The 16129-nt window shown below is 45.8% G+C and overlaps 2 protein-coding genes across 2 annotated transcripts; one reads left to right on the forward strand and one right to left on the reverse strand.

Moving 5' to 3' along the window:
• The first annotated feature begins 8880 nt into the window (after positions 1 to 8880).
• LOC147983514 (uncharacterized) lies at positions 8881 to 9913 on the forward strand. Its single transcript, XM_087539525.1, has 2 exons — positions 8881 to 9277; positions 9352 to 9913. Exons 1-2 carry the CDS (start codon positions 8881 to 8883, stop codon positions 9573 to 9575), a joined length of 621 nt encoding a protein of 206 aa, XP_087395651.1. The 3' UTR covers positions 9576 to 9913.
• A 3825-nt stretch (positions 9914 to 13738) lies between these two features.
• On the reverse strand, positions 13739 to 15318 carry LOC147983515 (uncharacterized). The gene is made up of 3 exons (XM_087539526.1): positions 15232 to 15318; positions 14948 to 15097; positions 13739 to 14662 (listed from the first exon to the last, which is right to left on the reverse strand). Exons 1-3 carry the CDS (start codon positions 15316 to 15318, stop codon positions 14111 to 14113), a joined length of 789 nt encoding a protein of 262 aa, XP_087395652.1. The 3' UTR covers positions 13739 to 14110.
• Positions 15319 to 16129: the final 811 nt, after the last annotated feature.

Consider the following 16129-nt stretch of genomic DNA (forward strand, 5'->3'; position numbering starts at 1 on the left):
TGTTTAACAAAAAATGGCAGTTTCTGCCATGGAGGGCACATGCATACTGTACATATGTTAAGTTCGCAGGCTAAACATTTTCCCTTATGCTCGGGTTAATTAACCGGAGGCATACCCCAATGTCTTCAGCAACTCAAGAAAAATTGCATATCCTCGATTGAAAAAGAATATATTAAACTGAGGGATAATGAGATGATTGGAGATCTAAATTTATTAAATGGCTCAGGATTCTCTCCGCTACTAGGGAACAGCTCAGGATTAATCTCACCACTTTCTTCGTCATCAGAAACGCCTTCCGCCCCGACAGCGCCTCCTCCTCTCAGCGCTTGTACGTTCTTTTGCCGTGTTCTTTTGCCGGAGAGGAGTTCGCCGGAGAGGAGGAGGAGGTCACCGGAGAGGCGCTCGCCTACATCGCCGGAGAGGAGGAGGAGGTCGCCGGAGAGGAGTTCACCGGAGCATCGGAGAGGAGGAAGGAGAAATCATGAGGGGATGGGAGGAGAGGAGGGAGGAGGAGCTCACCGGAGAGGAGGGAGGAGAAACCGTGAGGGGAGGGGAGGGGAGGAGAGGAGGGAGGAGGAGGTCGCCGGAGAGGAGGAGGGTAGTATGGTGGAGGAGAGAAGGGAAGATGGAGTGAAGGAGAGGAGGAGATGGAGTGGAGGAGAGGTGGAGTGGAGGAGAAGAATGAAGAGGTAAGGAGGAGAGGACCACGCCCAGCCATATATACGGCATAGTAATGGCGCACCACGGGCAGGTGCGCCATTACTAATTTTTTTTAATTTATTTATTTATTTTGAATTTTGAAGGCGGGAAGATACTAATGGCGCACCATGGGCAGGTGCGCCATTAGTAACTTTTTTTTATTTTTTGACTTATTTTTAATTTAGAAGGCGGGAAGATAGTAATGGCGCACCATGAGCAGGTGCGCCATTAGTAAGTTTGAATTTTTTTTGCCTCTCCGGATCTTAAAAGCCACATATCTTTTTTTCTGTTAGGTTTTTGAGGATTTTAAAAATGTTTAACGGGGTTCCCCCAGTTAAATTCGGATGTAACTTTTCGAGTAGATGATTTTCCATATAAAAAACTTTTTCATCCGAGTTCGTATGCAAAAGTTATGCCCATTTTTACAAATTCTCAAGAGATTTTGCAAAAAGTCGAAAATTCATGTTTGTAAATTTTGCTAACAACTAGACCACATATCACATGGGAATCTTATTTTCTTTTATTTTTTTGACATTCCTATCAGTGTCTTTTATTTTTTTTGAAACTGAAAAGGCGGTCGGGGGGGGGGGGGGTGCATTCTGGGGAATGTTTGGGCCAAATTACTAATGGCACACCGTGGGATAATGCGCCATTACTAGTTCAACTAGTAATGGCGCACCACTCCCACGGTGCGCCATTAGTAGTTTAAAAAATAAAAAAATTGAAAAACATTTTGAAACATAATTACTAATGGCGCACCAACTAGTAATGGCGCACCATCCCACGGTGCGCCATTAGTAGTTTTGAAAAAATAAAAAAGAAAATTATGTTTACTAATGGCGCACCGTGGATGTGGTGCGCCATTAGTATTTGCACACTAATGGCGCACCAACACATGGTGCGCCATTAGTATTTAGTAATGGCGCACCACATGTCTGGTGCGCTATTAGTGTCAATTCCATCTATAGCCCTTTTCCTAGTAGTGCCGCGGCCGTTGGGTGGCGGAGTCGCGTGCTGCTCCCCCTCGCGGTTTGCCTCTCCGCCGCCGCCTTCCCCCTCGCCGCCTCAAGGCAAGGGTGCAGGCCTTGAGGCACGGATCTGGGAGGAGGGGAGGGAGGGGCGGAGCTTGGGGTGCTTGGGGGCGTATTCCGCGCGGCCGGAGCTCGCCGGAACTGGCCGGCGTGGGAGCTGGCGGCAGCAAGGAGGTCATGGGGAGATGAGTCAACTGAGGGGTGGGGGTGAGGTTGGAGAGAGAGAGTTTGGTGGGGTGGGAGCGGATTTTTTTCTTTAGGATCGGGGTGGGAGTGGTGCGGCAAGGGAGGGATACGCTCAGTAGTAGCGTGTGTATCTTACCTGCGCTATAGCTATTCACTTAGTAGTAGTGCGGGTTTGTACCCCTCGCTACCACTATGGCATGTCTCAGGGAGGTATGGTAGAGACCGCTTAGTAGTAGCGAGAGGTAAAAACCCGCGCTACTACTATCAACTTAGTAGCAGCGAGGGATAAAACCCGCGCTGCTAGTAAGTAGCAGTAGCGAGGGGTATAAACCCGCGCTACTATAATAAGCGTTTATCTATAAGCTTTTCCCTAGTAGTGTGAATAGTTTGAACCGTGGAGTGTTTGCTTACCACACATACAAATAAAACAGTAAGAATCTTGGTAGCAAAATGTTTGGTTTTGATGGAGTAATATTGGTATTTACTGATGGTAAATGCTAGTTTAGTTGCTGCTACCCATTATTGATTTATTTACTTAGTTGTCCTTAGTCGTTTTGTTTGCAGGACTTGGCTGTTCCTTGCTGTCATTGAAAAGGCTAGACATTTGTTAATACTTCTCATGTCTTTGATGGTTGGTCCCCCTCACGTCGAACGAGACGTTATTAGACTGGTGGATAGGCTCATTGAGTTAACTATACTATATAAGTCTGCACTTTGATACGGGACAGCATGTTCCACAATTGAGAATGTTGAAGTGTAGACACTGGTATTTGGTTCTTCCTTTTCGTTTGTTCTGCCTTTTTCTGATATGGATTCCAAATTGTTTCCACCCTTTGCTAATTTCAGGTTTGAATTTTTCAAGATTAGTTGTTTGCATGAATCTTTGATAGGCTTTTTATAAGGAAACTACGACTGGTCCTATCGATTGATTTACACTGCACGCAATAAAACACAGCTAAATAAATAACTAGAATATGACAATCTCTGTGCCCCCAATCCCTTCTCCCTATATATGTCTGAGATATACAGTTATATATAATCCTGGATATTATCTGAATATGATTTCCATTTATTTGCGGATTGGCTTACCAAGTATAATTTTTTTCTAAAGAGCGTCCGATTTTTCTGAAGAGCGTCTGATTTCAGAAATTCTATGCTGCATTTTTATTCATTTAATGAGGTGCCTACATCTTTCCAGTTCCCCTAAGTTCCCACAGTTGGTCCCCTCCCTCCCGCGAGCGCCGGGGGGGGGGGGGGGGGGGGGGGACCCTACCGCCGCCTCCAGCTCCCCTCTCCTCCTACCCCCCTCCCCTCGCCGCCGCCTCGACGCACTGGCGGCGGCGGGGCACTTTCCTTCCCCTGCTCGGCCCAGCGGGCGCGGCCCTCAGGGTCGGGCGGCGTCGCGACATTGGCTCAGGGCGTGGCGGCAGCAGACGGCGGCGTGAAGGGGCGCAGCAGCGGTGGTGCGCGGTGGGCTCCGGCGGCGACGGACGGCCAGATCTGGGCCCAGGAGGCGCGGGCCGAGGCTGGTGGTGGTGGAGGCGCAGCAGCGGTGGCTGGTGGGCGTGCTGGTCGGGATCCAGGCGTCCCGCCGGTTGGACGACGGCGGCAGCGCAGATGGGCTCCCCGGTGATTTTTCTTGGTGGTCAGTGGCGGTCCTTGGGGGTCATCCTCGCCGATGGCCGGGTCTGCGACGGTGGCTTTGCGCTGTTCTGTGACGGCTGCTGTGATGGGGCGGCACAGGGGTGTGTCCGGTGGGGAGGTTGGCTGGAGGGATGGGCAGCGCCGACGTGCTCGGGTCACCCGTCACTGGCATAGGGGTGTGTCAGTCCGGATGCGTCCGCTCCCCCACCTCCCCCTTTCCCCATCCACGTGCAGGTTGTCGCAACTCCGGCGATGCTCAAGGCGGGTCGTCTGTCGCGGGACATTGGTCGGGGGTGTCCCTCTGGTACAAAGCTGGCCTCTTTGGATGGTCTTGGGGGTGCTTGGATGTTGGGCGGCGGCCCTAGTGGAGGGAGGCGTGGAGTTCGAGGGCGGAACCTGCGTCTCAGGTGCGGGCGGGTAGCCATGGCTTCGTGGGGGGCTTGGCTGCGGGTGGTGGGCGGAGCGGGGGTGTCGGAGGGGTGTGATCGCCGGGGTCCATCACTTGCCCAGTCCTCGAACTGGCCGGCGACGGCGGCGTCCACGGACGTCGTATCCTTCTTGAAGGCTCCGTCGCCGTGCTCCCACTCCTCCGTGTGGCTCTGGGTGAAAACTTGATCTTCGGATCGGACGGTGGCGGCTATCTGTGGTCGTACCCTTTTGGGAGGCACCGTCCTGGAGTCCTTGCTTCATCATTGTCCGTCTCACCCCTCCTCGATGGCTCCAAGTAGCTAGTTTGCTTGGTTGTCGTCCGAGTGGTGTGTCGGTGCCCGGCACCTTTGTATCTTGCCTTGGGTGTGTGTTGTGTGTCGTGGTGGGTGTGTTTGTATCAGTTCGCTCGGATGTATGTGGTGATGTTTGCTTTATAATATAAAGCGGGGGGCAACCCTTTTTCGGTAAATTCCCACAACACTTCCGACTGATTTTTCAGCCATTCATACCTCTGTTTCCTATTAAAGTAGTGGTATACGATCTAAATTCTAGTCTAGTTCCATGTAGTGTGGCATGGCCATATGAGATTTAAATTCAAAGACCAAGAGTCATCTTCAAATTTAGAATAATGGTATTATATATCCTCAATGTGTCTCTGATCCTTGGTTTTCTCAAACCAATAATTGGAATGTATCTCTGATCGCACTCATTTGGTGGTGTTAGTTTCTCAAATTCCTCTTTATCGAAAAAGGGTTTCCCCCCGCTTTGTATTCCAAAGCAAACCATCAGCAATGTTCGACTTGCATGTTTTCTCCTCAAAGTCGGGCGGTTGGAAGGAGAGGTCTTTTATTCGAGAAGGGGAGGCTGCCGGCACTGTTTCTGGAATGAGGCGGCATTTCGACTGGTCTGACGACAAACGTCACGCCGTCTACTGCAGGGGCGCACTTTACATCCACTGCAAAACTGATTTCGTAATGAGGTACCTAATTGCTCTTTAGAAATCAGTTTTTTATCAGTTGCTTATTGATTAATTTCCTTCCATGTCTACATGCTTTCTTAGCATGTTCATCAATGATATGTTTTGCAGGATCTGTTTGTCAAATGATAAGTACCAAGTAATTAAACCACCCATGGATCGTGAACCGGGCGAGTACCGAAAGTTTCATCTCGGACGATCAGAGAAAGGGGTGTACCTTGCAATTACTACTTTTGAAACGTCTCGTCTTATGGTTTGGGTCCTTGAGCAATCGTGTGGCCACACGAATTGGGTCTTGAAGCATAACAATTGCCTTACACCCATTGTACAAGATGATCTTCGTCCTGTTCTTGGAGCATGGGTCTTACAAGATATCAACTTCACTGAGTATCTCAAAAGAATGCAAGGAACGTAATGAACATGGCCACAACTTGGAATGCCTAATGGAAATGAAATTGGAGTTGAACTCCAGCAAGAACGAGCTAGTGGAAGAAAAGTTTGAATGGGACTCTGAAAATGACAACATTCTTCGCAAGGAACATATGGGTGACGGTCGTGGATCTGGATACTTTGATATCCTTGGATTTCATCCATATAAAGAGGTTGTCTTTCTGCATCAATCAATATGCAGAGGGTTGGCCTATCATTTGAAAGATTCAAAGGTTCAGGACCTTGGCTACTTATACCCAACAACTTGTCATCTAGCATTGGGGGCCGAGCGTTTCATAACTGATTCATTCCCATACACACCTTGTTTGATAGAACTGCAGAAAGCAACAAGAATGTAGAAGGCCATCCCGGAGACTTGTACGATGGTTGGGACCTAATTGACCATCGGAATAAATGATCTACTCATGTTTATGGCCTGGTTCAATCTTATTAGCAACATTGAATTTATATTTATCCTTTTAAGTAAAGTTTTCATGTTTTTGATTGCGGTTGTGAGAACATGGAACCTCAAACTGTATCATTGAAAAAACATATATAGTTGTTTACTTGTTCTGTTACGTTATCCATTTCGTTGTCTATTAAACTATTGAACAATGTCTATGTATTTTTTATTCTGTTTCATCTACTTTGGGCTCCTGCTCTGCCTATATTACGTTATTTCTTTTGATCTTAAGCTTCCCCAGAAATATGCTTAGATTGCGGTGCAATTAAGCTACAGTGGGGGTGAGAGCAGCTCTAACAAACTGTTTTTCCTATTACTTCCATCCATGTAATTTTGGATTATTTTCTGTCCTGTGTTGAGTCTGTAATGCCCGTGAACTTCAGCTTTGCCGTGGTGGAAACACTCTGAGCAAGGCTTACTGGAATGGGAGGGAAGAGAAATGTAAGGCGCTTGGGCCTTGGAGGGTAAGCAGTATCATTTGTTTGAAATTACCGTTCCTAGTCGGAGAGCATTTCTATTAGCCTCTCCGAGAAGTTTGGGAAACTGCTCGGGAGTAGCTTGCGACTTCGAGCATGTAGAAACTCTTCAGCTAACAAATTAAGTGGGCCTGAAGCCTGCCCTATATATGTTTACATTCTATTCTTTATTATTTCTCTGAATTAGTGAAACATTTTAAAGCTAATTCTGCATTGAGATATATTGTAACTACTCTTACTATATACTCCCTCCGTCCGAAAAAGGTTGTCCCTCAAATGGATGTATCTAGAACAAGCTTAGGACAAACTTTTTTGGATGGAGGGAGTATCAGATATATTTGCGTTTTTGAAATAAGCTGCCACTAATGTTATTGGTTCTAGAGCATTGATTGATATAATCATCTGAAAGTGCGAGTTTTTTCAGAAGTGCTTACTCTTTTGAGATAAAGTGGATGCTTCTAATTTCTCTTACTCTAGATGTGATGAAATGCTTAGACTTTCAGATCAGCAAGTGTATGTCACACGCTTGAATATTTTGTTAGTCACACATATTGCGACCACCTCAATAGTTTGAACCATGAAGTCTTTGCATACTGTACATGTACAAATTTATCGTTAAAAATCATGGTAGGAAATTAATGAATTGATGATGGCATTATATTAGTATTCACTGTTGGAAATGCTAGCTAATTGCGGGAGTGTTTGACAAAAAACTATCAGAATTGAGGCTTCCGTCCCACAGAACTACCACTTTTTTAAAAGTGGCTGATAATTACCAAAAAATTGGAAGCGCGTGACTAAAAACTACCAAGTTGACGAATTGACCGTTTTAGAGCGTTTAAACCCGTTTCTGACAGCAGTGGCCCACATGTCAGGTGGACGCCAGCGGTAACGGCTAACGGCGCTCCCTCGCAGCCGTTAGACCCGGCCGTCGCGGTCGCACCTGGTCAGACCAGGACTAAGCTGGCCGACCGGGCCGCTCGTCCCCACGCTCCCTCACTCTCCCCCGAGCTCTTCTCCTAACCCTAGCCGGCGGCGTTCACGGTGGCGGTGGATGCAAACTCCGGCGCCGAATCGCTTGGAGGCATCCCCCCAACGTGGTGGGAGGCGATGTTGCCGGCTTCTCGGAGGTTGATAACTGGCTAGGCAGCACAAGCTTCGTGGTTCCACAGCCTTCCCAACCGCAATCTCAGTCGTCCCAGATGTCGGTGAGGCCGCCTTCGGTTGTAGTACCGTCGACGAGAAGAAGCGTAGGTCGAGGCCGGCGCAAGGTTCCTCGTCCTGCTGGCGGAGCGAGGTATGGCATCTGATTTCTCATAATGTTTATGTAATTTTAGGATAATTTTAGAAGCATGATATATAGGCTAGTTGCACACTTAGATTCAGATTACAACCCTGTTTGTGCATAAATTGAAATCTGTTAGCAACCTTAACATTGCGTTGTGTTTTCAGTGAATCCAAGCTGTCAGAGAACTGAAAAACAGTTAACTGTGAGAAATCTTAATATTGTCCAGGCCGTTTAATTATAACTATCTTAATCTATGTTGCAGTATTGATGACCCAAAGTGGGAAATTTGGTTTCATTTTCTAGCCAGAGAATCTGTGGTTAGAAGAATTTACCAGTCAGACATATCATATATTACTCTGGTTTCTCTTATTGCGTCTGAGGGATGTGGAGCTGATGATTATATGTACTATGTTGTTGATGAGGAGAAAGGAATAGAAGGTCTAGATCATGTTGGTTGTGAAGATGATGTGCAGCAGATGTTGATCCAATTAGATAAGGAAAAGATTGTGAACATACGAGTTGTCAGAGCAGATGAGCCTTCTAATGCAGATGAAAATAGAGATAGTTATTTTGCTGAACATTGTATTAACACACAACAAAATTGCACGAAGCTGGTGGATGCAACCAAAGACAGAAAGGATGAGCTTAAGAAGAACAATCTTCAGAGAGAAGCTGACCTTAACCATTTTGAAGGTGACACTGATGTGTCTGAATTTCTTTCTGATGAAGATGGCAACAATGTGGAATTACATACAGGCTCCTCCTCTGAAGAAGAAGCTGCAAAACAAAATAGATCAATGGTCCAGAAGCTGAAGGCAGTGAGAAATCCTGGTCCAACAAGTAGATCACACCATGAGGTTGAGAAGAAGGAAAAACCAGACTGGTTTCCTGAAGCAGATGAATTTTGTTTTCCTAGTGATCCTGTAATTAGTGATGAAGAAGATGAGATTGAAGGAGCTTTCAAACTACCAAGTGGTAGGAAGAGAAGGTTGAAGAAGATGAAGGAAAGGGTATGGTTCAATGAAAAGCTTCCAGATCCACAAGAACAGTTTTGTAAGGGATTGTGCTTCACCAATGTTTATGTGTTCAGAGATGCACTTAGGGATTTTCACATCAGGACTTTGAGGAATTTCCAGTATCACAGAAATGCCCCTGATAGGATTATTGTTTGGTGCTCAGAGAGAGCACATGGATGTGATTTTTATATCTGTGCCTCTAAGATAGCTCATGAGCAAACTTTCTGCATCAAGAAGTGTGATATGCTGCACACTTGTGGAGCATGTGCAGAGAACACAAAGGTTACTAAAAAGTGGTTGTCCAAATCAGTACAACCAGCATTGAGAGATGACATTAGAGCTCCTGTGGATGCATTAATAAAAAAGACTAAGACTAAGTTTTCAGTTGATGTTTCAAGAAGTGTGGCATATAGGGCAAGGAGGATGGCTGTTGATGTGGTGCAAGGTGCCCACAAGCAACAATACTTGAGACTGAGGGATTATCTTCAAGCTGTTCTTAACACAAACCCTGGGAGCAGATGTATTGTAACAACGTTTGTTGACCCAGAAAATCCTGCACCCACTCCTAGATTCAAGTACATGTTCTATTGTCTGGCAGCATCAAAGGAAGGGTTTCTGAATGGTTGCAGACCATTTATAGGTAATTGTTGTTGAATTTACTGTTCTGAATTTTGGGTCATATTTTGCCTGTAGCTAATGTTTTACTGCATCCAGGGCTTGATGGGTGTTTCATCAAGTTAACCACTGGACAGCAAATTCTTGCTGCCACAGGAAGGGATGGCAACAACAACATCTACCCCATAGCTTTTGGTGTGGTTGACAAGGAAGATGGAGAAAGTTGGACTTGGTTTTTAACTCAGCTGAGATGCTGCATTGGTAGTGGTAACAAATTTGGAACATACACAATAATATCTGACAGGCAAAAGGTTAGCAAGTAAATCATTGATGCTATAGTATAGTACTTCATGGAATTATTTCAGTGTGTTCATGTGTGACCCTGTTTTCTGAATGTATAGGGGTTACTTAAGGCAATAAATGAGGTGTTCCCTGATTCACCTCAAAGATTCTGTCTTAGGCACATATATGGAAACTTTCAAGCAGCTGGGTATAGAAGCAAAGAACTAAAGCAGTGTGTTGACCAGGCTAGCTACTCTTACACTAGGCATGGGCATGAATTAGGGATGGCAGCTCTGAAAGCACAGTCTGAGGATGCTTGGAAATGGCTTAAAACTATAGAGGTCTCTGCTTGGGCTAGGTATGCTATGGATCATACTTGCAAAACAGATCTAGTTGTGAACAACCTTAGTGAAGTCTTCAACAAGATGATACTTGATGTTAGAGCAAAACCAATAAGGACAATATTTGAAGGGATTAGAACCAAGCAGATGATAAAGAGGTAGAAGACTAGGGAGAAGTTGTAGACATGCAGGTGGACAATCACACCAAATTACTCAGAGATTTTAGAAGAGAACAAAAAGTATGCCAAGCACTGCCAGGCTGACAGAGCTGGTGAGACAATTTGGCAAGTAACAAGCAAAGAAAACCAATATTGTGTGGACATGGAAACATGTACATGTGACTGCAAGAGATGGGACATGACAGGTTGTCCTTGCAGTCATGCCATATCTGCATTGACAAAGCAAAAGCTCCATCCTGAAGACTATGTTAATGAATTCTTCAAGAAGCCACTGTACCTGGAGGCATACAAAGCAATAATTTTCCCTGTCCCTGGTCCAGATTGCTGGCCTGATACAAACACTCCAGATATCCAGCCTCCTGTGTTCAAAGAAAAGGCAGGGAAAAAACAGACAGCAAGGAGGAAGGGTGAGTTTGAGGTTCCAGCTCCTAGAGACACTAGTAGGATGGGTACTATCACCTGTGGAAATTGTGGTTTGGAGGGACATAGGTATACAAATTGCAACAAGACTCTAAGGCATAGGCTTCAGATGAGGAAGACAGGACATTAGGTAATTTTTCTGAACCTCTTATAAAAATTTCAATTCCTCTAGACATACTTTTTCATCCAAAAATAATTTTTAAAAGAAATGTTATGTGTTACAAGCAGGAAAACAGGGCAGTTTATGAAGACATAGCTGGTTCATCTAGAGCAGTTCCTCTTGCAACTGCAAGAACCACAACAGTACCTGCTGCAACTCCATCTGCATCTGCACCAGCCCCTTCTGCATCTGGCCCAGGCCCTTCTGCATCTGCACCAGACCCTGCACCAAGAGCTAAAAGAGGTAGGCCTAAAGGTAGAGGGAGGACTCATGGATTTACTGCTCCAAGACTTGCAAGCACTTCAGATAATCAAGTTGGGACCAAGAGGAAGAGAATGACAAGCTCCAAATTAAAAGGTTATTTCTATTGCAGTGCTAACTACTGAAGTGACAGGTAAGCTGAGATGAAACCTGTTATGTGGTCAAGTTGTCTGAACCTATTCTGTGGTCTGAAACCTGTTTGGTACTTTCTTTATTTGTTTGAACCTATTATGTGGTCTGAACCCTATTTGGCACTTTCTGAATTTGTCTGAACCTATTCTGTGCTCTGAAACATGTTTGGCTATTTCTGAATTTGTCTGAACCTGCTCCGTGCTCTGAAACATGTTTGGCTATTTCTGAATTTGTCTGAACCTGTTCTGTGCTCTGAAACATGTTTGGCTATTTCTGAATTTGCCTGAGCCTGTGAAAATGGGCCTTTGATTGGGCTTTGTTATTGGATCAAACTCCCGAAGCCTTCCGTGTTGTCTATAAGAAGGCGAACCCTCTCTCCCCCCTACCCAAAACCTAGCCGCCAGCACCACTACAACCCAGCCGCCAGCCAAAGAGATGGATCCCAGCCATGGAGAGGTTGTTGATGACCAGGAGGAGTTGGGTAGGGCAGCAAGAAGGGTTGCAAGAGAAGAAAGGAGGGCCCATCGACATGAGCGACGGCGACGGCTGGCTGCTAGAATCATGGCAGAACGCAACTCCAATGACGTGAGGCAGTTCAACGAGGTGTTCCCAGCTGGAACCAACATCACTGATGAGCTGATCATTTGGTGGGCTAGAGAGAGGGCAAACTTCCATCGATATCAAGTCACCAGGGCGAGGTGGAGTAGAATTCTTGATTCGGCGTGGTGAATCTATTCTCACTAATGCTTGCTATGGATTTCTCTCTTGAATAAATGTCAGCTTGTATGAATTCTTATCAATTTCTCTGAATGTATGCGAAGTTAACTGAATTTTCTTAATTTGTGCTCTGTAATTGTTTGTGCGTGGTGGTTCATGGTAGTTAATGTAGGTCTAGAAGCATCCATACACAAGTAGTAGTGGCCAGCCATGTCTTTAAAGCCAACACCCAAAACGTGTAATCTCCACTTCTCCTCTCTTTCTTTCTACTCGACCATTAGCCTATCCAACTTCCCATCCAAAAAACCACCTTCACGCCGGCGATGGCATTTGGAGAGGGTTGGCATAGGGCCCTACGGGAGCTATGTGCCGGCGATGCCAAGAAGCTGCAGTATGCGCGTGAGGTGAGTTCTTGGTTCAGCAGCCCTACCATGCTGCAGAACCAAGCGCTCGCCGTCAGGGCAGCCGCCACAGACGAGGAGAGGGAGCGCCTGCCTGACCTCCATCGCCCCTTGATTGAAAACCTCATCTGGGCAATGGGTGAAGCTAGGGATTCGTCGGACCCTTTTCAGCGAGCCCGTTGGTATATGTACCAAGACCGCCTGAATCTGCGTCCGGTGGATCACCTAGCTGAACGCATAGTGCCAGTGCTGCCCCTCATGAGGATGATGGAGATGCAGCCAGAGCAAGCGCTGCCGGAGCTGGAGCGGCCACCAATGCAGGAGGAGGAAGCATGCTCATCTAGCAAGAAAAACAAGGCCAAAAAACAGAGCTTCCAAGGTCCTGTTCGTCGTTCAGAGCGTCTTCGTCTGCTGCGTTAGTACTTAGGATGCTGCAATGTAGATGATGCTGCTGCAGTGTATGATCTAACTGTTTTAAGTTTAGCAACTTAGATCAATTGTATGTGATCCTGCGAAGTACTATGTTTTAAGTTAGCATGGTTGATCTATGTGAATGAAACCTGCTCTGAACTACCTCTGAATCTGAATTATTGTGCACTGCCTCTAAATCTGCACAAGTTTCTGTCAACTTTAAACAGCACAAGTTTCACCACGCAATAACTACAGCACAACTACCACCAAGTCTCACTGAATTCAACTTCTTTATTGCATCACTCCACCTCTCTTTACTACATCTCCTCTTTCTTCAACTACTTAACATCAGCCTCACTGGATCCACAACTTCACCTCACTCGCCACTTCTCTCACAACCACATCCTCTCTTCATCCATGGTTGGTTCCTCCTCCACACCAGACCCATGGCTCAACCCATTCCCCACTGGCAAGGGCTGGGTTGCCATGCTATTTGGTTCGGCGCGCGGTGACCAAGATCTATTCCTGGACTACATGAAGATAGCTACGAGATACAACAGCGCGGATGGACTAGTAGATGCTACTGACCTAGTCCAGAAGAAGGCGACGCCTCAAGAGAAGAAGTGCATGCAGCAGAGCTATGGAACTAAAGGTAAGGGTATCCTGCCCATCGACACTCTACTATTGGCAATGAGAGAGGCAGAGTCCTCCGATGACGGCCAGCGTAAGCGATGGGAAGCACGCCGCTATGTTGCTCCGACACAAGCTGCAACTGATGTAGCAGTGCAGGAAGAGGACGACGACGACTTGCAGATAGTTGTGCCACCTGCAGAGCAGGCTCGCCGTCGTCCCCCTCCCATCATCGTCATCGACGAAGACGATGAAGAGGAGGAAGTGCAGAAGTAGACAGATCTAAGGCAGATCAAGCAAATCATGCGTCGCTCTGCACGCTTAGCAAATCCTAAAGATGAGCAGTAGATCCAATGTTATTCAAGTTGGCTAAGTGAAGCTATCTCTGAAACCTGCTCTGAAGTTAATGTTAGCTATTTCAGTTTTGTCAGTGTTCACAAGTTCAGTATCGTCAGTTATGTTTATCTGAAACTTGATGTGCATGTATGTGCTATCTATGTTAGAGAGACTATGTGTTATCTATGTTACAGAGAATATGTGCTATCTCTGGTGTATCCAAGATCAGATAATTCTATGTGCTATCTATGTGCTATATATAGGTCAGCACTGGATGCAACAGATTATGAAAACAAATATAGAAATTTAACATCATCATGGACTATAGTTCATAAGCTAACTTACTATCCATACTTGGCATTACAACTTGGAGTTCATAGGCAGTTAATATCTTAAAGCATTACAGATCACATGCAGTGCCATGGGCACCACAAAACAAATCCCCAAAATGATCTGAAACCAGGACAGTTCATAGGCAGTTCATATATAGTATTATAGCTAGCTAAGATGCATATTTGCATCAGATAACATAGCAAGGCCAGTTATATATATAGGCCTCATATATACTTACCATCCAGAGCTGCCACTTCACTCCTCCATCACAACTTCCTTGATCTTGTCCAGCTTTTCCTTGCACCCATGACCAACCTTCAGGAGCTCAGCAATGACATTCTCCAGCTTCTTCTTCTCTTCTTTAAGGTGGTCTCTGTCCACCTCTATCTCCTTCATGGCCTTCCTAGTGTTTTGGATTATAGCAGCTTGACTCTGAAGGATGCACCTCTGTTCTTTTTTGAGCTTAAACTTCTCCATTTGAAGCTCAATCTTTGCCTGCTCCTCAAGTTTCCTCTTCTTCTCCTTCAGTTCATTGATTGCCTGGCTTGTGCAATCCATGTCATGAGATTTGATTCCATCCTGATAATCAAACAACTTGGACACATCATCCACCAGCTGGCTATACTGATTGGCCAGAGAATCAAGCTCCTTATGCAGTTTTGCAACCTCTATCCCATGAGCCTCATTATCCTGGGCTCTACCAAGGTTCTGCTCATGATACATATCCCAGAGCTTGGTTAAGCACCTTTGCAGAATTACAGGCCAGGGGGCATCTACCCACTCCAGAACACCAGAGTTCACACCATCCTGAAAATCAAATTATATTTCCAGTGAACACCACAGATAACAAGCAAATTCAGAATAACAAATCATAAACACATGTGCTATACATAGGTACACTAGCTAGCTCTATACTCAAAATACAACACATCAATATGTTTCCAGTGCTCCCTGCTACAAGTACAATATTCAGACATACATAAGTTTTCACACTTAAGGAAAATTCAGAGAAACAACAACTAAACGCTACTCTGTTTCCACTACATAGCAGAAAAACAAGGTAATCAAATCCACACCAAGTTGGTCCATTACCTCAGTAGCACATCCGATGAATCTCCTGCCAGTGTCAGTGCCTTCAAATGCCACAAACTTGCCTGCCCTCTGCCTGTGCAAGATGCACCTTCTGTCAGATTCAGTCACAAGCCCACAGAAGCTTGGGTCTATCACAGTGTCAGGAGTTTGCTGCAGCAGCAAAAACATATATGTATCAACTACAACTCACATATATGAACTTAAATGGAAGAAATCTCGATTATCTTCAAACCCTAACCCTAGAACACAGGAAGGAGAGGAGAGGATACAGTTAGCTGACTTACGAAATACTCCATCTGCATGCTGCTGAACTCGCTCATGAACTTGTCATCGTCGTCCGAGGTCTCGTTACTATTGGGCCAGGACGGCATGGTCGGTCGTGGCGTCACCGGAGAGCGAGAAGAAGCAGAGCAGAGCAAAGTGGGCAGTGAGCTCGGGGGAGAGTGAGGGAGCAGGTGGGGACGAGCCCGGTCGGCCAGCTTATACCTGGTCCGATGCGGCCCGGTCCGACCAGGTGCGACCGCGACGGCCGGGTCTAACGGCTGCGACGGAGTGCCGTTAGCCATTACCGCTGGCGTCCACCTGACATGTGGGCCACTGCTGTCAGAAACGGGTTTAAACGCTCTAAAACGGTCAATTCGTCAACTTGGTAGTTTTTAGTCACGCGCTTCCAATTTTTTGGTAGTTATCAGCCACTTTTAAAAAAGTGCTAGTTTTGTGGGACGGAAGCCTCAATTCTGGTAGTTTTTTGTCAAACACTCCTAATTGCGGTGCTACTACACATTATTGATTTACTTAGTTGTCTCTTAAATGTTTTTTGCGGGGACTTAGTTGTTTAATTCTTAGAAATGAATAGTTCGATCAATTCTTCCCATTTCTATGATGGCTTGTCAGGTTACGGTGGAAAACTATTAGTAAATGAGTAGTTCCAATTATGGCATTTGGTAGTCTCAAGCGTTTGTATTATACAGTTTGTATATTGTCACCTACCTACAGTATTTGGTTCTTCGTTTTCGTCTGTGCTACTTTTTTTCTGATCTTAATTCCAAATTGTTTCCACCCTTTGCTAATCACCGCAGCTCCGAAGGACGGCACGGCACGGTACGAGAGGCCCAGCCCTTGCAACAACACATGCATGCTGCCTAGGCCGTTTGGTTGGCGCCGGCCGCCGGAGATTCAGAT

The sequence above is a fragment of the Triticum urartu genome, chromosome 2A (genome assembly GCF_056163025.1).
Source record: "Triticum urartu cultivar PI428250 chromosome 2A, HENAU_Tu73, whole genome shotgun sequence".
Taxonomy (NCBI): domain Eukaryota; kingdom Viridiplantae; phylum Streptophyta; class Magnoliopsida; order Poales; family Poaceae; genus Triticum; species Triticum urartu.